General features: G+C 25.5%; 2 protein-coding genes across 11 annotated transcripts in view; one reads left to right on the top strand and one right to left on the bottom strand.

Moving 5' to 3' along the window:
- The window catches only part of LOC122499218, a 119,378-nt gene that overhangs the window by 86,530 nt on the left and 9,035 nt on the right, over nt 1-23,813 (top strand). For 5 of the 10 annotated variants that reach the window (XM_043607406.1, XM_043607404.1, XM_043607403.1 and 2 more), the window contains 13 exons: nt 5,398-5,551; nt 8,717-8,839; nt 9,599-9,764; nt 10,173-10,316; nt 13,162-13,307; nt 16,262-16,309; nt 18,291-18,380; nt 18,984-19,046; nt 19,481-19,712; nt 20,054-20,173; nt 20,318-20,425; nt 20,813-20,995; nt 21,256-21,352. In XM_043607406.1, coding sequence (XP_043463341.1) covers nt 5,398-5,551; nt 8,717-8,839; nt 9,599-9,764; nt 10,173-10,316; nt 13,162-13,307; nt 16,262-16,309; nt 18,291-18,380; nt 18,984-19,046; nt 19,481-19,712; nt 20,054-20,173; nt 20,318-20,425; nt 20,813-20,995; nt 21,256-21,352 — 1,674 coding nt within the window. The remainder of the gene's footprint in view (nt 1-5,397; nt 5,552-8,716; nt 8,840-9,598; nt 9,765-10,172; nt 10,317-13,161; nt 13,308-16,261; nt 16,310-18,290; nt 18,381-18,983; nt 19,047-19,480; nt 19,713-20,053; nt 20,174-20,317; nt 20,426-20,812; nt 20,996-21,255; nt 21,353-23,813) is intronic. The other 5 variants (XM_043607410.1, XM_043607411.1, XM_043607405.1 and 2 more) reach the window with 5 other exon arrangements.
- Nucleotides 890-4,329, bottom strand: LOC122499220. Its single transcript, XM_043607415.1, has 4 exons — nt 3,915-4,329; nt 2,528-2,633; nt 2,241-2,449; nt 890-1,950 (listed from the first exon to the last, which is right to left on the bottom strand). Exons 1-4 carry the CDS (start codon nt 4,098-4,100, stop codon nt 1,138-1,140), a joined length of 1,314 nt encoding a protein of 437 aa, XP_043463350.1. The 5' UTR covers nt 4,101-4,329; the 3' UTR covers nt 890-1,137.

Here is a 23,813-nt window from a genome sequence, read left to right as displayed (position 1 = left end):
TTTTTCTCCTTTTGTGACAATTTTGAATAAGTTGGCACAAATGGAGAAATTAATCAGTTTTTTGTTAGAAATGAAGGTGAAATTTAAATTCTTTGCCATTTCTATAGCAAAATATTTAAACTCGGTAAAATAAAATTTTTGAATTGTATTTTATCGTCTATGACAGTGAAATAAATAGTAAAAAAAAAGAAGAATCTCACTCGATTTCAATTTTCAAGGCGAAATCGCGGTCATCGTCATCAGTCTTAGCGAAATGAGAAATGTATATGCATGCACTTTCCACATTTCATTATTTAGACTTCGGAATGTTGGCTAAAAAAAACTTTTACTATTCTTGTTGACACATTTGTGCTATAAATCAAGGAAGCGAGTCCAGTTTTTCATTTTTTTTTAAAACATATTTTATAATTCGATATTGGTTTACATGTTGGCTACTTTACATTCACTGCGTGGAGTTACAGTCTCATCTCTCATTCATTTTCTCAATTTTCTTATTCGTATTTTTAGAAAAGTACAAAAATAAATAAATAAAAAGAGCGCACGTGGAATATTTATTATTTTAGTTTATTGGAAAATATTATTTAGTTGGAATAATTAATTATTTAATGAATCAAAAATAAAAAATATTTTCATTTAAATATTCGGAAATATCGTAAAAAAAATTTTTTTTCTTTTGAATTTTCAGAACTTTTGGGAAATATTAATTAAGTACATAATTAATATTTCCTTTTGGGAAATATTAATTATGTACTTAATTAATATTTTCCAAAAGTTCTGAACATTTAGAAAAAAGAAAATTTTTTACGATATTTTTGAAAATTTCTATTCTAAATTAAAAAGAAATTGAAAAGTATAAAAATAGAAATATAAAAAAATAAAAAAGGGAAAATTAGAAAAATAGAAAAATATAAATAGAAAAGTATTAATTGTGGAATAAATTAGTATAAATAAATTAATAAATACTGTTAGAAAGGAGAGTAGAAGGCACTGGATGAAAAGAAATTTTTTTTTCCTAACGTAGTAAAAAATATTTACAAATAAAAGTGAAAAACTTTTTTTTCCCATTAGGAATAGTTTCTTTTCGTAGAAACTTGGCACACCTTGTTTAATTTTCATGGTTGATTTTCGCTTTTAATCTCATGAAAAATAACCACACACACTCTTGACGGGTTTCACTATAGCTCCACCAAACACTCTAACGGGAGTTCTTGTCCAGGAAATTAACATCAAATGCCCACCAATAAAAGGACTTCCTCGTCCGATTTCACAATGAGAATGAGAAATTATAACCAACTGCAATCCCAATGGACTATTTTCGAAGTTCTCCTCTTTTCCATAAGCAATTCCTGCCAACTGCTCATCTTGACTAATTTTTTGAAAAACAAAATTTTTGTTTCCTTCCTCTTTTTCGAAAACAATTCCCGATAATTCCTCAACTCGAGGATTTGTTTTTTGAAAAACGAACGGATTTTTGTTTCTTTCCTCCACTTTTTTGTAAACAATTCCTGGTGATTCCTCAACTAGACTACTTTTTTGAAAAACAAACGGATTTTTATTTTCTTCCTCCGCTTTTTTGTAGACAATTCCTGGCACTTGCTCAGCTTGAGGATTGGTTCTGTAGAAAACAAATGGATTTTGTAAGTACAGCGATCTCCGATTAATATTATTCGAATCCTGGGAATTAATGTTGATTAATCCTTGAGCATTGGTTCGGAAAAATCCTTGGGTATTAATAAGTTCTTGAAAGGGGGAAAAAATATTCACTGACGGAGGAATTGTGAGTGACGGCGTCGACGTCGTCGTCGTTTCTTGTGAATGAAAAGCTGATGACAGTAGAAAATTGAATCCTAAAACTGATCCTTCGATTCCTTCCTCGAGTCCTTTGTCGAAGTCGGTGAACTCTTGTCCTACTACAATATCTCCCTTACTGGGAATGACATATCCGATCATCTGGAAAGTAATTCAATGAAAATTCGTATTAGAAAATAAATTTTATATATTCATTTCAATTTGCAAAATCGAAAATTGAATTTCCTTTATTCTTCTTTGTAACTTTTTGATAAAGCGAAAGAAAAAAGTAAAACGAAAAAAGTAATGAAAGTAAAAAAGTAAAGGAAATAAAGAAATTACAAAAAGTAAAGAAGTAAAGAAAGTAGAAAAAAGTAAAAAAAGTAAAAAAAAGTAAAGAAGTAAAGAAGTAAATTTTTTTAAAGGAAGGATTTTTGACTATTTTTTTTTACCTCATTTGTGTAACCTTCTGTTTCGAGTCGACCGTCAATCCATAAGCCATAACGACCGTCTTTACTTCGCCAACTTTGACATAAATGATACCAGTGATTTTCATCCATGGAAATCGGAAAAGAAAAAATTTCCTTGTTGTTTATTTCCAAGAATATTCTTTGTCCACCGGGACCGATCCAAGATCGTATTTGTCTCTCCATTTCATTTCCTAAAAAAAAAAAAAAAATTCGAGTCAGTTGTTTAGCCATTGTTAAAAAATATTCAAGCAAAAAATTCATTTACTTACTAGAATAGGAAAAAAATGATTGAGCATAGGTCATATTTGTGGAATGCATCCAGAGACAAAAGGTGAATTCCCGAATTTCCGGAACTGAAATTCCCCATCTAAGAAACTGTTTACAAAAAGTGTTTTAAATTTTTCGTTTTTGAAAAATTGAGTAAAATTATTTAAAATATTATTGGCACAATTCTTGTTCATATTAATAATCGTTATATTCCAGTTTTTTGAATTATTTAAATGAAAATTTTTTTAAATAATTGAAACAAATAATTTTTTCAACTTTTTTGAAAACAATCGTGTCTGTTAATAATTTTAATTAAATATTTGATTATTAAAGTCTATTAAAGTTGTCTATTAAAGAGTTTTTTCGAAAAATATTATGAAATTTTTTTTTTATTAAATAAATATAAACAATAATTAATTGTGTACTTAATAAGAGAATTTTTTAAATTTTGATTATGAGATTATTTAAAATTTTATATTTGAAAATAAAAAAATTTCTCAATTTGCATATCAATAATAAATTGAATATCACGTTTCGCGCGCTAATAATATTTGTTAGTATTTAATAATATTTAAAGAAATATTGTTTGATAAAACAAGTTCAAGAAAATAAATTTCGTATTTAAATTTTATCGGAAAAAATTAAATTGGTACGAAATTGGATTTTATCTGAATGGTAACTGGGACAATTAGGTTTTAATATAAATAATGAAAGAATTTAAACTTTCAATTTTATGAACTCGACAAAATGTTTTGTAAATTTTTAACACCTATGTATTTACGTTCTCATTAAAAGTTCCGCAATCAAAAATGTTAATTTTCAAAGTTGGTGTGAAAATCAAGGGCAAACAAAATTGTTTAAGGTTAAATAAATTCCCATGAAAACATTAATTGATAGAAAGAATAATTTGAATAATTTTAGTTTTTTCTTTTAATTACAAACTAGATGCTCCGAAAAAAATCATAGTATAAAAAAGTTGAAGTTTGAAGTAAAAAAATATATTTAATTTTTAAAATATTTCCTTTACACTAAAACAAAAATTTTTTTGATTTAAACAACCGATTACTTGACTATCAATTAAATATTTACTTGAATCGAATAATTTTTATTTGAATCTATAAAAATTAAATTAAAAACAAAATGGTATTTGAACATTGGTTCAGAAATTAATTTCAGTATTTGAAACAAATATGACTTGGACCATTTAATTAATTTAAATAAAAATTATTTGATTCAAGTAAATATTTAATTGATAAGTCAAGTAATCAGTTATTTGAATCAAATAAATTTTTTTCAGTGACTAAAAGAGAAGGACGAAAAGAAATAATTATGAAAAATAAAAGGTAAATTTTTCGGAATGAAAACCAACAATTAAAATTTAATTACTACCTGAATGTATCCACGTTGCGTCATCTGGACCTTATGCATCGGAGTTTGAAATTTCTTTTCGTTCTCAAAGAATTGTCCTGCTGTCAAAAATCCTTGATGTTCAGTAGGGATCGATTCCATGTTTGTGTTTGTAACCAAGAATAGAGCAATCAGACAAAATTTTAATGAGAATTGTAACTTTCTCATTTTTTTTCCTCTTCTTCTTCTTCTTAACTTTTATAAAAATCGTAAATGTTTAATTGATCGCAGAGTTGATCGCTTGATTCCACGTTTGAAAAACATCAAGTTAAAAGTGTGTACAAAAGAATACTGTCGGTATCGTTCGAGACTACCTTCCCTGTAGGCAAAGAAATCAAAGAGTTTAAAAGGAGACCTCGTGCCAGAATAACCAGAATCACAAGTAGACCCCGCTCTTTTAAATTTTCGTCCGAACATTGCACGTGTTTCCAATGGAATACAATGGCGCAAGGTTGACAAGAGACTGACATTAACGTTTTTTTTTTTTATTTTCTTTTTTTTTTTAATGAAATAATCTCGATTGTACATCTACCTTTGTTAGTTAACATTTATCTTTTTTCCACGTTTACAATTTACAATTTGCATCTGTGACATGCAAAATTTAGTCGAGAATCGTGGCACTCTGAATTAAATTGCCGCCAGTTTTTTTTCTTATTTTTAAATCTTATTTCAAATAAAAAAAAATAAGGCGATTCGAGGAGAATTTCTTTATTTCACTTGGGCAATATATTCAAATGAACGAATTTTATTAATTTCTTTTTTTCTATATTTGAGAATTTGAACGTTTTTTTACAATTTAAACAAACAATTAAAAACAATAAAATTTTGCAATTTTTTAAATTCGCCAAAAGTTGAAAAAAATTTATTTTCAAACATTCAATTATTTTTATAAATAATTAAATTCTTCTCAAGAATTCAATTACTTTTTAAGAATTCTAATAAAATTAGTTGCGAGAATTCAATTAAATTTTCATGAATAATAAAATTCTTTGCAGCGATTCAATTATATTTTTATAAAATTTTAATATACAATTGTCCGAAAGAATTCGGCTATTTTTAAAAATTTTAACAAAATTTTTCAAGAGAATTCAATTATTCTCAAAAGTTTTAATAGAATACAATTCTGTTCTAAGAAATTCAATTATTTTTATGTTTATCAAAAAAAAATAATTGAATTTTGCAAAAATTAAAGTTGTAATGTTTAGAAATTAATTTTTTTAATAAAATTTTTTATTCTTTGAATTTTAAAAAAAATCGTTTCTTTGAACGTTCAAAACTTGTGATCCCCAAAAAATTAAATTAAATTTGAAAGAATACTAAAATAGCAAAAATTGGTTAAATAATTAATTTCCAGAATAAAATTCATAGAATTTACGCTATAAAAGTCTAACGAATTATAATCAAAATCATTGACCATTTTAATTGAATAAGTTTTCTAATTAGAGAAACATTTTTTTTCTTTCAGAATGTGAAAAATTCGTCGTCTGGCAATTATTATATTGGAGGTAGCAGTACACTACCACGGGGAGGTTCCCTTCTTCGAGCATACAGTCCAGCACCGTCATCAGTAGTTGGACCAAATTCAACACCAACGCAGGCGAAAACTTTAACCACTCCAGGCAAGTAATTCTGTTTCTGTACTAATTTCACATTTTAATTAAAAAAAAAGAGTAAAGAAACTTTCCTCTAAAGTCAAAAAAGAAATTTTCAAGAAATAAGAAAAATAAATTTCTAAAATTAGATATTATTTAATGAAAATTTGTAATCAGTCAGCAAAGAAATTGAGAATTCAGCAAATAATTTGTATAGACAATAAATCGATAAAATTTAACAAAGGACGCTAATCGTATATTAAAATCTCATTTTAATTATCATGCTTCATCGTAATCGTTATGAATGTTATAAGGCTCATCACATCTCGAGCATTTTAACCGAAGTTTATGTTAATGTTTGACCTAATCAGATTCGGTAAAACAAAACTATCTTCATCTGCATAATCTACTTACTTGCATGGGATATTAAAACCTTTGTTCAACTCTTTTTTTATTTGCTAACAATTTTTACATTACCTAAAAATATTTTTTTCCCTTTTTTCTTTTTTTCTTTTCGTTCTTTTTTCTTTTTCTTTCTTTTTTCCCTTTTTTCCTTTTCGTTCTTTTTGCCTTTTATTTCTTTTCGTTCTTTTTTCCTTTTCTTTCTTTTTTCCCTTTTTTTTCTTTTCTTTCTTTTTTCCCTTTTTTTTCTTTTCGTTCTTTTTGCCTTTTATTCCTTTTCATTCTTTTTTTCCTTTTCTTTCTTTTTTCCCTTTTTTCCGTTTTTTTATTTTTTTTTATTTTTTATATTTCTTCTCAAAGGGTGTTTGACTTTCCGATTGCTATTTTTTCTTTTTTTTCTTTTTTACATTTGCATTCAAAGGGTGTTTGACTTCCCGATTGCTTATTTGCGATGCTTGAAAATAGTTATATCTCGATTGGCTTTTTTTGCTGCATGTTATTACAAATAGATTAGCGTAGAGAATAGAAATTGATTGTTTGTTGTTAATAATGAGGGTGAAAAAATTATATTTATAGATCTATTGTAAATGGAGGTAAAAATTTCGTTGTTATACAAACAATAATATGACGAAATGCACTTATATACATATTATTTTATCTGTTATAAAAATAGATTGTATAATAGAATTGGGTTATTTAGTTCTGATGGAGATTTTTCCAACAAGTTTTTTTTTCCTTTTCCACGATTAAAATACTCTATACGAGATAATATATCGTGATCTAGTTTTAGAGATTGAATTTCTAAACTAATCTGTTCAACACTAGTTTTAGACGTTCTGGAAAAAATTCCGTTTTTTGTTTTTTGAAAAAAATATAATCCTTCTTTTCAATATGTACGTATATAGTACGTATATGTATATTATATTATAGTTGAGAGAAAAGTAAAGTTTAATTTACTTCTTTTTAATGATCATGCCAGCCACGCAGCAATATTTTAGGACTAACTTTTTTTTGCAGCATGATGAAAATATTTCTAAACTTATATATATATTGGCTTTTCTTTTGTACGCACAAGTCTTGAATATACATAAATATACTTCAAAAAAAAAAATTTGCATGAAGGCAAATAAAAATAAAAATTAAAAAAAAAATTAAAGAAAAAGAAAAAATTAAATTTAAATAAAAAGATAAATTTTTATACAGAATTTTGTTTTCGAGTCAAGACTCAATAATTTACGGTTAGTATTTCAGTTATTAATAATAATTTTCTAATTATTATTTTGCAAATTACAAAATTTTACAATTTTCAAATATAAACATCAATTTTTGAATAATTTCCGGTTCTAAATTTAAAGACTTCACTTATTAAGTTTTCATAATTAATTATCCTTGTTAAATATTTCCAAAAAGTTCAATTAAATTTTCACGAGAATTCAATTATTCTCATAAATAATAAACATTTTTTGGAAGAATTCAATTATTTTTATAAATAATAAAATTCTCTGCAGGAATTCAATTATTTTCAAAACAATTTTAATAAAATTACCCGAAAAATTCAATTATTTTTAAAAATTGTAGTTTTTCTCAAAAATTCAATTATTCTCAAAAGTTTTAAATAAAATTCTTTGCAAATTTTAAATTATTTTCAAAATTTTTCATTAAAAATACATGAAAAAACATTTTTAAGAAATTTAAGGAAATTCTTCAAAAAAAATTAATTATTTACGAAAATTCTAATAAATTTGTTTAAAAGAATTTTGATAAAAGTAAGTTTTCCTAAAATTCAATTACTTTTAGAATTCAATTAAAATTCCAATAAATTCTTCAAACGATTCAATTATTTTCCAAAATTTCAATAACAAATTACCGGAGCACAACGATTATTAATGTCGATTATTCTTTTGGTTATTAATAAAAAAAAACTGTGAAACAATTTAAAAAAAAGATTAAAAATTTCTAATATTTATCAATTTTGCTTACTCTATTTTAAATATTTAAAAAGAAGTTTTGAATCTTAATAATTTGATCTCGTTTTATACTTCTTTTTATTAAAAAATAAATGTTAGAAAACAAATTAAAATAAAAATTTAAAGAAAGATATTTAACGAAAAGAAAATTTGCTAAATATTCTGATGAAATATCAAAGAAATTTTTTGAAAAATATTGTTAAGAAATATTTTTTTGGAAATATTTTCGATATTGAAAATTTGTTTTATGTTATGAAATACCGTAATACCTATATAAATATTTTTTTAGTCTGGTGTTGAAATTTTATTAAAAAGAATTTTTCAGTTATGGAATAAATATTTCTGTCTGGTAGAAAAAAATAATGAAAATTTTTATATCAAAATTTCGATTTGTTGCTTTATTCCCAAAATAAAATACTTTTACAAAATTTAATATTTATTCTTTCTTCGTGTAATACAAAAAAATATAAATAAATACAAACATTACAACAAAATTTGAACACTCCATCAACGGAGTAAAATATTTTCAACTTCCATGTGGAATAGTTCCTTGTTAGGATGCTTAATTAATCATCAGAGATTGGATATATTTAAATAAATGATTTGAACTAAAAAGTGAATTATTCAGCAATTTTCAAGAAATGCTCGAGTGTAAAAATTACGCACATGTCTACTAACCTAATAATTATTATTTGGAGCAGTGAAACAAATTTTGAATTTGTTTTTGAGAGAAAGAGAGTGAAATTTTTCGCAGCTCTGATCGATGAGGCATAGTAATTAGTGAAAGAAAAGAAAAATGATTTTGATTTCGGTGATTGGATAGGTGGTGGGGTGGCACCAGCCAAGCCGCTTCGAAGCTACCAGGGTGGCAAGAGTCCCCTTGGCAGTCTAGGGGGCTCATCTCGTTTCTCGAGAGACAGCTCGGTGTCCCTCTATAGTATACCAGGTTAGTAGAAAGTTCAAAACTGATGAGACAAAGACCGAGGGAGAAAAAAAACAGGTTTTTCATTTTTAATTCTTCTTTCCCTTTTTATTATCTATACTAAATTAAATTTACCAATTAAAAAAACAAAAACAAAAAAAAAAATGGCGAGAACCAAGGGAACCAAGGAACTGGGGGCTCCGAGCTGTATTTATCACGCCACCAGGCCAGCTAGGAACGAGTCTAAGAATTTAGAGTGAAAAAACATTTTAAGGTGGCACAATACTGACTCGACAATTATGGATTAAGTAATGAGGAAATTTCTGTGAAATTTTTTTAACCGTTCTTGTCCTTCCCTGTTATGGTTTAAGTAACTCGTTCTTGAGAAATCGTTTGTTTGTCCACATTTATCAAATAGTTAATGAAATTACGAGTAATGCATGCGTCATTTTGAATTAGTTTTTGACTTATTACGATATTAAAATACCTGATTTTTTTTTCGTAGTTGTTGATTTGGATTGGGTAGAGAATCATATTCCATTTAGAATATTTTTTTATTGTCAAATCATGTTTTTGAGCTTATCAACATCTTTCCCTTCGAATTTCATTAATTTCATTGATTTTCAAGAATTATATTGTAATAAAGAAATATTTCTTAAAAATTGCGTCTATTGTGCAATATTTTTGAATTTTAATTTTTGAATTCTTATTATTGAATTTTTATTTTTGAATTTATATTTACAATTTTTATTTTTGAATATTAATATTGAAATGATTCCGCAGATCGAATTCATGGCGAAGGTGGTTACATGAGTAGTCCGGAGAGAGGAAGTGCAACTGGACCAGGAAGATATCCTCCGGTACCGTACAGCGGTGCCAGCAGCTATGAAGATCCGTATTATTCGCAGTATTCTGGAACGGTGACGCCTGTCATTGATGAGGAGGCTAGGTAACGATTTTTAATTTTTTTTAAATTAAAAATCGAATTAAAGAAGAATTAAAATTAATTTTCATTCTCTAGTTGAATTTTACCCCAAATATTCTAAATTTACAATTGGAGTCAAATATTCTAAATTTCAAAAAAGAATCTTATTTTTTTCAAAAAGAAAATCAGATTCTAAATTTCAAAAAAGAATCTGATTTTTTTTTTAAATTTAGATTATTTGGGTCCAATTGGATTGAAGAGATCAAATTAGAAATTTGCAGCTGCGGCAGCAGATTTGCTTCTTTCGAAAAAAAAATGTTTACGAAAAATTGTAATGCTAAAAATTTTGAGTTCCTATTCAGGGATGGTTGGCAATTTTTAGAGAAGGTAATTTCTGATTGGGTGTATGTGTGTTTGTTGTGAATGATGCAGTGATACGGAACTGTTGGAGGAATCATACTCTCTTTACGGTGTGAAACCGTCAGGTCGTCCACCATCTGGACCCCTCGCTCGTTCCCCATTTCCTCCAGGAGCGCCCACTCTACCCCCTGTTGGGCCCCGGGATGATGTCACTCGGTATCATTTTCATTATAAAAATTACATTCATAAGAACAATCTGTGCCTGCATCGACGTTTGCTTTTAGAGAACTTTCGAAATTGTCCTCCGGCAAAAGTGCTAGAAATTTTTTATTTTTCAATTTTTTATTTTCTTTTCTATCTTCTTATTTTCTTTTTATTCTCTTTCCTATCTTCTTAATTTCATTTTTATTTTCTTCTCTATTTTTGGATTTTCTTTTTTATTTTAGTTTCTATCTTCTTATTTTCTTTTCTATTCTTTTATTTTCTTTCTTATTTTCTTTTCTATTTTTTATTTATTTTTTTTATTTTATTTCTTATTTTCTTTTCTATATTTTTATTTTTATTTTTTTACTTTTTCATTTTAGTTACAATCTTTCCTGTTCTCCCAATTTGTTAACGATTCCATTCACTAAAATTTATTTCATTCTTCTCCACATTTTATTTATTTTCTGTTAACTTTGTAATACAAAAAAAAATTTTAGCACTTTTGTTCAAGTGTTAAATGAATTGAATTGACTAGTGCTTTAACGAAGGTATCGTGTAGATAAAAAATGGTTTCAAAAAACCTTTTTTTTTACTTTTAAAAATTGCATGAAATTGATTAAATGGATTAACTTTAGAAAGTTGTAGATATTTTAGAAACGCAGTGATTATTAATTTAGTCACACGATTTCGATTGGCAAGAATTTAGTATTTTTTCTTTGCAATTAAAAGAATAAAAATTAAACAACCGAGTGATTAAATTAAATACTTTTTAATAAAAATTAAAGACAAATAAATATTGAAAATCGCAAAATAAATTATCAACATTGATAGTTAAAATAAAATTAAAGAATAAATAAATTAGAAATAAATAAAAAAAATAAATAAAAAAGGATAGAAAAATAAATTAAATTAAATTAAATTAATTGATATTAGATTTTATATTAAATTACTAAATTAATTTTCAAATATTATAATATTGTTTTATTTTCGGATTGTTTGAGGGAGGTTTTTACTTTGGTTTTTCAAATAATTAATTAAATCGAATAGAATAGAACATAAAAAATTAAAACCGGATGAAAATCAATAAAAAAAAACTGTAGGCATGGATTAAAAAAAACATTCCATTATTTGCACTGTGAGAGAAAATAATTAGCAAATTTTATAATACAGCATTTTACGATTGTAATTTTATAGAATTTGATACTCATTTTCTTTCAGTGTTTCAGCTCGTTCGCGATATATTCATTAATAAATAATAAATATATAATATAGTAGGAGAATGTGAAACTGTAGCATGCGAAATTTTCATTACACGCATCATTAATTATTTGCATTAGTGATATAATTAAAAAAAACAAGTGAAGCTATTTCAGTTTTTAAACTTATATTTCTTTTTAATTATTTTTTTTTAATACAATAAGATCGTTTAATTACAGTTTTTCATTCATAATCATTATTTATTTAACAGTCATTACTCTCTTTAACGATTTAAACTTATTATTTAAATATTTAGAATTTAATTTCAATATTTGCAGTGAAAAAAAATTATTTGAATTCAATAACGGATTATCAAATAAATATTTATTTGTCAATCGATTATTTAAATCAAGTAAATTTTTTTCAGTGTAAAATAAATATAAAATAAATATTTAAATAGTATTTTAAGTACTAAATTAATAGTTTTTTGCAAAATGAGTAGTAAATTGTTTCAAAGAGAATTTTTTAATTATTACACTATTTACCAAAAACAATGTCAGTAAATATAAACAAATAAAATATAAATTTAAATACTTTTATAATCAGCAGAAAATTACTAATTTAAAAGAGAGAACATTGCATCCATTAAACTTTTGTTTGCGAATGTGGAAAGTAAAGTACAATAGAACCTGTCAGAATGCAAACTGATTAAAATTTTTTTTTTGTGAATAGAAAAATTTTTGTTAAAAAATATTAAATTGAAAAATATTTTTGAAAATCGAGTTGCATTCTGATAGATTCTACTGCAGTAGTCAAGTTTCATTCATTAGCTGCCTGATAAAATATTAGAAAATCTTGATAAATTTTTTTTTATTTATTTTTTTTTCATTAGAAGGGTTTTTAAAAAATAGATGGTTTTAATTGACCATTTTTTATATTGCAGTGTGCAGTATATTAAAGTATTCACTATATTAGAGTACACTGCACTAAACTTTGTATATTTATTTATAAACGTAGAAAAAAAAATTTGTGCAAAAGTATATTTTTTTCATTCAGTGAAATTAGAATTTACAGCATTGAAATTAATATGAGTTATTAACCGTGCATGGAAAAAAGTAAAGACCATACTTTCACTTATTGATTTAATGAGTGGAGAAATGTGTGGGCTATAGTTTTATTATTAATTTAGTTTCATTATACTTCAATCTTTTTGGAATTGAAAATGTCCAATAATTTGCATACAATTCAAAAATAATTTCTTTTTTTTTGCATTGGGAGAATTAGTTTGCATTTTGAATCAATAATAATAGAAATACAATATCTAACTGGAATTAATTATAGAGATAATTCAATTTCATTCACTCTGGATCTTGATTGGAAAAATAAAAAGTAATTAATAATCTATATAGTAAATAAAATTTATTTTTAAAAATACAGATAATTCTTAGTATAGATTCTAAATTCTAAATAAATTTCAATTTGATTTTCAATTTGATTTCGAGTAATAAAAATAGGAGAGAAAATGTGTGGAGGAAATAGAAAATAAAAGTGTCAAAATTGATAAAATAGTACATAGTTGAAACTTGAAATAGAAATTTATTATTATTATTTATGATTTTTCTTTGGAAATTTATGATTTTAATTAAAATTATTTTAATAGATTGAGGGTGGAGAACATGGAACGACAGCTTGCTAATTTAACTGGGATTGTGCAAAAGGCTTTAATACATCCTCAACATACCAGTCCTTCCCCGAGGGATTATTTGCAAATTCCCGCTGGACGCGAACCGTACACGAGAACACAAGGTACACAAATATTTATTTAACACCATCGTAAATTATGACAACTGTAATCAGAATATTGCAGTTCACTGACAATTTCATTTCATCACAACTTTTATTATTTCTTTCAATTTTTTTTTTCTTTTGTAAATTCATTTTGTAAATTCAATTCGAGTTTAGAGCAAAGAGATTATTTATTATTAAAGTGTAAATAAATGTATTAATTCGAATCGAACGTGAAACTTTGACTTTCGAATTACAATAGTTCTAGTCGAACTTTATGTTTGATTGACAATGAGTTTATTAATTTTCAATTTCGAATATGAATATTACGGAGAAATTGAGATAGAGTGATTTATTCTTGATATTGTGAAAATACTCTTGTCTTGCGAAAGAATATGTTATTTTATTAACTGTTTGTAAAATATTACTGCCTTAAAATTTGATTTTTTTTACCTGATTTTTTTTCAAATAGAATTTTAATCCCTGTGGAAATTAACCAATATTCAGATTTAGACAGTAATTTATAATATTGTTTTCTAATGAAATGAAAATTTTCGTTACTGAAGACAAGAGTATTGTTACATTGTTTATTGATAATTTTCGTTGAATTTTCACATCAATGGCGGAGATTAAAATTTTTAATCGTTTTATTAGTGATCAACGTTCGCTAGTTACAAGAACTTTAATGCTAAAGTTGATTGAAGTCAAATTAGATGGAATGAAGATAATTAAACCGACATCGCACACATGATTAACTTTGATCTTGTTAGTGGCTCTGGAAAATATAAAATAATTGAATATGACGAAAATAAATGCATAATTAAATTCGATGGTAATTAATGAATTTCGCAAATTTTCAAAATTGTTCCATTTTCGTTGATATTTGCGGAATAAAATGTTTATTCAAGTCAATGTAATTAGAGCATATAATTTCACTAAATTTTCCTGATATTCGAATTATCTAATTATCTCTTTAGTCACTAATTTTTTTTTCGTCGAATTACTCAAAAAAAAAGTAATTAGTAATTTCGAATTATTTTTCAATTTTCACTGAATCAATAATTCGAAATTTCTTAATTACTCGGAGGAAAAAAATTTTTATTATTAAAAGGAATTCTTTTTGACATTATTCGAAGATTTTTTTTCTTTGTTTACCAAAGTTTCGTTTATCAATTATTTCTAAAATAAAATAATAAATTTCCTTTTTTGCGAAATAGATAAATGCAAAAAGTATTCCTTTCGATTGAATAATTTTTTTAGTCTACAAGGATAAATTAGAATGTTTGATTAGTAATTTCTATAAGTGATAAGTTTAGTGTAAGTATCCACTATTTCCACAAATGTAAATTAATCGAACTAATGACACGTTGTATATACCCATGTAAAATGTCACTGGATTCGGAAATACCATAATTACCATAATACCATAATTTGGGGAAAATAACGAATTTTTTCTGCAAATTAGTAGCCACACATAGTTCAAAACTATTTTTTTCTATTTTCACCTTTTTTATCGTATAATAATCGTAAAACAGTGGTTATAAAATTTGATTGCATAAATTCAATTAAAATTTCGATCAGAGATTCATTACGTTAGTTTTATTTTCACTTTTTATATACGCATATATATATGAATTCGCACCATTCATTGAGAAAATATTGCACTGTGAAAATCGAGGATAATTAGAAGGAAAAACCTGTATATTTCATACTCTTCCTTATATATTTTTGTGTACATTTGGAAAAATCGTGTTTGGAATTTTTAATGTATTACTTGATAAAACTATTGGTTTTGTAAAAGTGATACAATTTTTCTCTTTCTTAATCAGATCGCATACACATTTGGCCTTAATGACTTTATTTGGAATTTTTTTTGGCCTTAATAACTTTATTTGGAATTTTTTTTTAAATTAAACTAAATTCTCGTATTAATATTTATACGACAAAGTTTAAGAAAACGCTTATAAACGCCGACGCTTTAAAGCATGCAATAGTGAAAGTGAATTTATTATTTTGCACAATGAACTATTCAACAATGAATATTTGATGACAATTTCAATATATGTAAATTTCAAGTGATTTTCTTCATTTGATTAATTTATTCGTTTAATGAGAGGATGTAGATTTTAAGAAAGAATCTAAAGGACAGTTAAGAACAAAAATTGGTCCAACTTTATCAAAGTTGGACAAATTTTTGTTGTTAACTGTCTTTTAGATTTGTTCTTGAAAAATCAGAAAAAAGTCAGGGACTTTTAATAAAAGTCCTGGAATTAACAATTCTGTCGAATATTTAATTTTCAAAATTAAATTACAACATTAAAGTTAAATTAAATATAATTATCCAAACTTGAAAAAGAAATTGGATTAAATTGAAAAATGTCCGAAGATCGTCATTTTTGAACTGTTCGAATTTAGCACCCAGCCTTGGCAGTTGTACAAAAGCTTCTTAATTAAATATTTTTTCTAGTTCCAAAAATGTTTATTCAAATTTAACATTTTTCGGACGCACGTATTTGAATGGCAAGCTAGCAACAAACCACATATAGCAAAAAAAAATTGTAACGAGTGATAAATAGAAATAAGAATTTTTACCAAAAATTTTCAATTAAAATTTTTTAATTTAATTCTTAAGTATATGATGATTAATATGATTCTTTAAGTTTTTCTTCAAAATTATCTATGTCTGGCTACTGGTGCAAAAAAAGAAAAGAAAAGAAAAAAGTGAAATTTAAGAAAAAGAGAGAAAATTTCCTTGCAAAAACTGCTGTAAAACTGCTTTTGTAATTCCAAATATAATGCACACCAGGCGCAGGGGACGAGTTCGACAAACAATCTAGTTCCAGCTCTGCCTCACTGCCAGGTGTGTCTTTAATCTCTATCTCTATTTTCCTCCGATTACAGTGTCACTCTATCGTTGTTACCTCAGTGTCAGTATTTCGCCACCTTGCAAATAAGTGTCTCACCTACCGTTACAGATGACTCTTACTTAAGGACTGACGCTAAGCCACCGAAATTAGGGAAAGGTGCGACTTTTTTTTAAAACAAAAAATAAGTACCACGTTTTCGTCTCTGCATCACAAAAAGCTAATGCAAAAATTCGCTTGTGTTCAGTAATTATTATCTGTAAAAAGTGCTCTAGAATTTTTGCGAAAATTATTTTTTTGCATGTCTTAGTTTTGGTGAACGAAGTTTTTGCGACTCTGCACACTTTGAAAAAAAATATTTTCGACTCAAAGCTAATTTATTTGTTTCAAATAAATTTTTTTGGTTTAAATAAAATTTTATTTTGTTCAAATAGGAATTTTATTTGATTCGAATAAAATTTTTATTCCAAACAAATAAAAATTATTTGAATGGCTCTGAGACGTTTATTTGACTCAAATAAATTATATTTGGTTAAAATAAAACTTTCCTCTGGGTGTACTTAGTCAATTTAATTAAAATTAGTCGAACTGAAAAGTTGATTTAATAAATCAATTTATTCAGTTGATTGAATGCCGCAATTAATCAAGTTTGAGGCAAAATATTTATTTTTCAAATAAATTTCAAAAGTCATTAAAAGTAATTATTTGAGAAATTAATTTTATATTTGTGAATTTAAAATTATAAAATTTCGTTCATTAATTGTTGCTTGCTTTAAATGTTCAATTTCATTAGCGCATTTGTCTGAATTATTTTTTATAAATAGAAAATACGACTTATCTAAATTTATATCGTTTTTCATCTCATGCCATGAGAAAATATTTTTTTTTACTATTTAAATATTCTTTTATTAAAAGATATTTTAATAAATATTTTATTTAAATATTTTATTATCATTTTTTAAAAATATTTTTTTAACTTTTAGATTGATGTTCAAGTAATGTATTTTAGAGTAAATATTTGAAATTGTTTCTGTATATCAAGTGTGCTAATTTAGAAAAGAATTGAATCAAGTGGTTTGAAGAAATTGAAAGTTAAAAGTTTATTAAGAAACTAAAACGACTTGAAATTTGGTTTCATTAATATTTTAAAATTCTGTAGAGATTGAAATATTATTTACCATTAGAGACATCTCGTTTTTAATTTTAATTTTTTTTTTGAGTGATTTACGTTGGTGACATTCTTTTTCTTTTTTTTTTATTAAGTCCAACATTTTTTCAGCCACATCTTCAATTTATTTCTCGTCGAGTGTAAAATCGAGTGAAAAATGTTGGACTTGATAAAAAAAGAAAAAAAAATATGATAGAAAATTAAAAATTGAAATAAACAATTAAAAATGTTTCAAGTAGAAAATATTATTTGGGTTATGAAGCATTTTGTGAAGTATTGAAGTATTCACAGTATGAAAATTCTTTGTACGTTTTAAATGGTGAGAAATCGCCAACACCTATTCGAATAATAAAGTATTTTATAGTTCATTAATATATTGTTACATAATGTTAAAACATTTTATTAACACTGTAAATATTTTTTTCTGGAATTTTTTTCAAATTCTTGAGACAATATTTTTACGATTTTTACAGTCGAACTTAATAATTATAATTTTAATTCGAAACACAAAAGTGTTATTTTTTTATAATTCTGTCGATAAAGTTTAACTCGACTGTAATTAATATTAATTACAATATTAATTAAAATATTAATTGCTAATTACATTTATTGTCCCCTTGGTTTATAATCATTTTATTACCTATATATTTATTACATGTTTATTACATATTTTATTATATAATAATAATCATAATATATTATTAATTATTACCCGTATTATTAGTTTTTTATTACATTATTTATTTTATTACATTATATTTATCTTATCCACTTATATTAACAATTTTCTATTCAACAAACAATTTTTACTGTAATTTCTCAACATTTTATTTGTAATACTTAAAAAGAGATATTTTTCTTTAAAATAATTTTCAACGCATGTTAAACGTTTTCTGCCTCGAAATTTTCATTCTTCCTTCGGAAAATTTATGTTCAACGTAAAATTTGATTTTTGAAAAATATTTCTTGCAGACAAGTCGGTGTCGTTCGAGAAGTCCGTGTCCTTCAGCGACGAGCCACCAGATATGAATTCTCCAAAGCAGCATTCACCTCAGCATGCAGGTACATTATAAATGTTTCAACTATCTCAAAGTTCATACAGAGATTGAAGCTATAATTATTTATGAAGATTTATGGAAATTTCGTGAAATTGCCCATAAATAATAAAGATGCTACCGCAGCTTGTGAAAATTCTTCCTCGGAGATTATAAACACTCTTCCTTATCTACTTTTATTTACTGGAGAGGTTCTTCCTTGGATTGTAAATTATAACTGGGTAATATTATTGATAAATTCAATTATATAACATTGGGGGTATTATTTAGTAATTATAGTCTTAATTGCATCTGGAAAAAATTACTCGAAGCTAATTAAGAGTTTTTATTTGTGTCGAATAAAATTTTATTTGCTTCGAATAAATTTTGTTTGGTTCAAATAAATTTTATTTGGTTCAAATGAGTTTCATTTGGTTCGAATAGATTTTATTTGGTTGGAATAAATTTTGTTTGGATCGAATAAATTTTATTTGTATTGAATAACAATTCTATAAAGAGAAATTTTCCTAAATAATTCAACTTCAATCTCTGCTATAATAACCGATAATCTAAATATGAAAAATATGAACACTTTAAAAATCTTATTGAACAATTGTGCAATGCTACAAAGCGGATACAAAGCCTACGAAACCGGCTATCAAATCCTCAACACTACCGAGAATGTCTTCGCAAGGTAAACTGTACTTTTCTCGAGTAGCTACTTTTGATTTTTTACACATTTGTATTTTGTAAATTATCTCATTCACTCGCTAAGTGTATTATTTATTTTCCTAATCAAAATGCTATTTTGGAGAAAATGTAGAGAACTAGATCTCGTAAGAATAAAAAATGGTATAGAAAAGAAATGGTAAAAATATAGAATAAAATTTTTATTTTTTATTTAATTTTATTATTAAGATGCCTACATTATTTTTTTATTTACATTTTTAAATAAAATAAAAATAGTGTTGCCTTATTTTAGTAGTAAAAAAAGTTGTGAAAAAAATGTAGTAAAGTAAAGAGAAAAAAATTCGTGTGGAGAATTTTAGAAAGCTTTTTGTTAGAGTATTATTATTTTTTGCGAAAAATGTGTAAATAAAAATTAACGTTATTAAATAATTTTTGCAGAGAGGGAACGAGAGAGGCACAAACCGACACCACCACCGAAACCAGTTGCACTAACGACGGGACAATATGTGTATGGAGATTTAACCCTGGCACCGGAAATGTACAATCAACTCAGAGTTTTACAAAAGAAGGCAAAGGATCTCAACCAAGAAAAAAGAAGTTTACGACGCATGGCTCAATCTCAATCGCACACCGTTCGAGAAAGTATTCGAGATGCCTACATTACGATTAGGTATACTGCCAATTAATTTCGTTACTTACTTTATTTTATAACACACCTAATATCTAATTCTAAAATTTATTTACTGTTTAATATTTACACTCCTTTCATTATTTATTTCTCTATTATACTGTATTTAATTTAATTTATTTCTTACTTCATTTTTAAAATTTATTTTATATTTCTTTATTTTTTTTCTTTGGTTCAAATTTTATTTATTCTTTATTTCTTTTTCCATTCAATTTTTTTATTTATTTTCTTTACTCAAATTTCTTTAGTCAAAAGTTTGATCTTCTTCAATTGGAAAATTTTCGGAAATTGACAAAATTTATTTATTGGCTTAATTTTTTTAGAGCAATGCTAATGTCTCTGGGAGAAAGTGCATGGGCTGCTGGAGACACAGAAAAGCTCAGGCTAAGTCGAGAAGAGGATCTCTACAAACAGGAAATGTTGTGGTTAGAAAAAGATCTCACGTAAGTGTTTTTGGACCTCAATTTTTAGTGTATTTTAAATAGTATTTTAAATAGTATTTTAAAAAATTACGAATTGAATACAATTCGGAGATTTATCTCCAAATGAAAATTCTTTCAAAAAAACTAATGAATTATTTTTCACAGCGGCCTTGAAAGCACCGTGGAAGAACTTCGAGGCAACGTCATCAATAGAAAAACTCGAGTGAACATGTCGGATGTTGAAAACATGGCTCTGATTCTCAACAAAGCAAGGTAGCAATTTGTTACTCTTTTTTCTCGATTAATAATGTCTGGAAAGTTTAATAACCAATTAATCATTTGAACCATTTTCAACCACCTTTTAGTTAAATGCTTCAAGTAAGGGTAAATGTTCAAATTTAAATTAAAACAATTTTTTATCTCCGACTATTTCTTATCGCATTTTTTCGTATTTGCCATTTTTATCCAATTTATTAAAATTCATCTCGAAATTTAAGTATTGATTTTTTATCTATCTAACTGAATATTTTATTTTTTTCTAAATCTGAATAAGTGAATAATCTTTACTTATTTTCCTCTTTTCAGAGAGAGTTTAAAGAATGTCGAAAATTGATTGAGAATTTGTAAAGTGCGGAAAATAATTATTTGTATTATTCGCAGCAAAACGGTTGCCGATCTCAAGGTGCGATTCCCGAGTCTCCAGGAAGGTATGAAGGGTCTTTTGAGTTCTGAGATGGAAAAAGTAATACGAGAAGAAAAATTCCTTAAGGAGGAGCCTGACCGATTAGAATCAGTATTAAAACGTTGCAAAAAGTTGACTGGTACTCTCGTCACTCTCAAACGGTACAAAAGAAACTAAATTAATACAAAATTAATAATTAATAGAATAATTAATAAAAAATTAATAATTAATACAATAATGTATAATAATTAAAATATACAATAGAAATAGAGTAATACAAAAGAAATCGAATAAATTACAAATTTCATTTTAATTACTCACTGTTTTTTTGTAGAAACTCGCTTAGGAAAAAAAAAACTTTTTGCTTCTATCTATCCTAATGTGACGACTAATTAAAACGAAATTTTTTTTTACCCAACAGCTTAGCATCGGTGCAAGAGCAGCGATTACCAAATGCAGGAAGCGTTGACGTAGAGGAGACGCCACCAATAACACCAACATCGACGCAGCACTCTAAGGTAATTAAGCGAACTGCCTGATATCGTGTAATCCTTCAGTTTTTTCTCCAAAAAAAAAACTGTTTTTGTTTTTATTTTAATCCTTTGTTCGCAAACTGCCAATGCATGAAATTTGCTTTTATTTTTTAAACGAGAAATATCTGCTTGGATTATAAAAAAAAAGAAAAAAGTAAAGGGACATGTAAAACAGCAGATTTTATTCAATTATTATAATTATTTATGGCGATACAAAGTACCTTGAATGGAAGTAAGAGACAAAATAATGTGTGTATGATCCTAAATGTAGAAAAAAAATACAAAATCTGTGGTATAATATTATAAAAGCAGGGTAACTTTCAGTACAAAAATGTTTAATTACTACTGTGAGGATATTTTTTATTAATTAAATTTTATCTAGACGTAAAATTAATTTTATCTTTAATCGAAATATTTTTTTTGTAAAAAAATTTTCATGATTGGAATAAAATTATATTGAAGAATAATTATATTGAATTTAATAATTATATTAAAAGATAATTATATTCAATTATATTGAATTAAGAATTTTAAGCGCATGCTGATTTTAATAAGTGTATTCTTATTTATTGAGATTTGTATTACGCGACGAAATGAAAATTTTCTAGCGAAATGAAATTATACTTTTTCAAGTTTCGCTTTTGAAAATTTCTGACTCAGTGTATTTTACTTTTGAATTTTTGTATTATTAATCCTAAATTATTTAATTATTAATCCTTAGTGGTCATATTCCTGTACCTTTTTTCTTTAATTAGATAATCAAAGTTCTTGAAATATTAGTGAAACTTTGTTTTAATTTTTTGAAGTAAATTTTAATACTTAGAAAAAAATTGATAATTACTAAATTTTTCTGGTAATTTTTTTGGTTTATAAATTTTCTAAACAATTGTTTATTGTTGTCTTTTTAACAATTGTTGTAGGGGAATAAAGAGCGGAATTAAATAATTAAAATACATTGAGTCAGATTGGATTTTTTGCGCAATATTTATATCTATCTCGAATCGAACGCTTTGACAATAATTAAAATTTATTCTAGTAAGAAAAAAATAGATCTCTACATTACAATTTTATAAAATACTTTATATATTTTTAGTTTATAAGATATGCAAAATTTTTTAATTACATTTTATTTTCCACTTTACGCTTCAAAAACCCGCGTAATTTGTCTTTAAATATCTATCCGTGCTTGAATGTTATAGAATTATTTTCTATGTAATTTTTAATAAAATTAGTTTTTGAGATTATTTTTTTGCTTTTAAGTTTTATTGATAATATTCGCGTCAATGTTATGTGATACCTATTCGCCTTTGTTTAGTTTTGATTGTCTGATTTTTAACACTATAATTGTTATAATAAATGTGAAATCTAATGTAAACCTTCTTATATATAATAAGTCCAAATAGTCGTCGATTTCTTTTTTCCTTGAAAAACCCTTCGAAAAAAAAAAACAAGTTTCTATTCTTTTCAAGGAAAATTTTTTTTGTATTGAAAAAATTAGAAAAAAAGGAACAAAAACTAAGCACGAGAAAAGAGTAAACGTATTTGTTTGTATTAATTGTATGAATTCTATTAATTGCAAATTAATTATTTGTCCGAAATTAAGACGAAAGATGCTTTTAAAAACGGAGTTTAAATTTTATTTTTATTTTCTATGTTAAAGTCTACGAAATATAATCTTATCTGGAAATTATAAATGCTCAAGTACGTTTTACTGTATTTTATGCTTAGGAAGAGTAATGTTGCAATTAAAAAAAGAAAAAAAAGAAAAAAAAACGAAAAAGCCAAGGAAAATGTCTTCTTTTGACTCCATGAATTATATATTATTATATATACATATGTGTGAAAATTATTTCTGCAAATTTTTTTGTATCAACGACTCCCTGTTCCATAATACCTCTCAAGACCATTTTTCAATGTTTGCTGTTTCCCGATAGCATAGACCTTTTACATTTTATTTTATGATGTGACAAAATATTCAATCGATTCGACAATGTAATGCAGAAATGGAATTATTTCGAAATTGTTAAACATAAATTAAAAAATGGTACAAATAAAGTATCGAAATTGGAAAATTATAAGAATGAAAATATTCAGATTTAATTATTTTACTGATCGAAGAATATTTGAAAAATTTAATTTAGAAATTATAATTTTAAATTTAATTAGCAGACATTGTGAGAAATTGATAATTGAATGTTTTGTCAAGTCATTAAATGTTAGTTGTGAATCATTAAAAAAAAAAAGAGAAAACTGTGTTAGTTTTAATGAAAATTCTGAAGCAACAATGATTTTTGGCGTTAAAAAAAATTTTGTTTTTTAATTTAAAAAAATGAATGTTTTGAGGGAAAAAAAATGATTGTTGATCGCAGAAACTATGTTTATTGTTTTATTTTTGATATTTACTCACTTCTCTTGAAACTGCCGTGAAACAGAAAGTAGAATAAAT

The sequence above is a fragment of the Leptopilina heterotoma genome, unplaced genomic scaffold (assembly GCF_015476425.1).
Source record: "Leptopilina heterotoma isolate Lh14 unplaced genomic scaffold, ASM1547642v1 Lhet_166, whole genome shotgun sequence".
Taxonomy (NCBI): Eukaryota; Metazoa; Arthropoda; class Insecta; order Hymenoptera; family Figitidae; genus Leptopilina; species Leptopilina heterotoma.
This window is presented reverse-complemented; position numbering and strand designations above follow the sequence as displayed.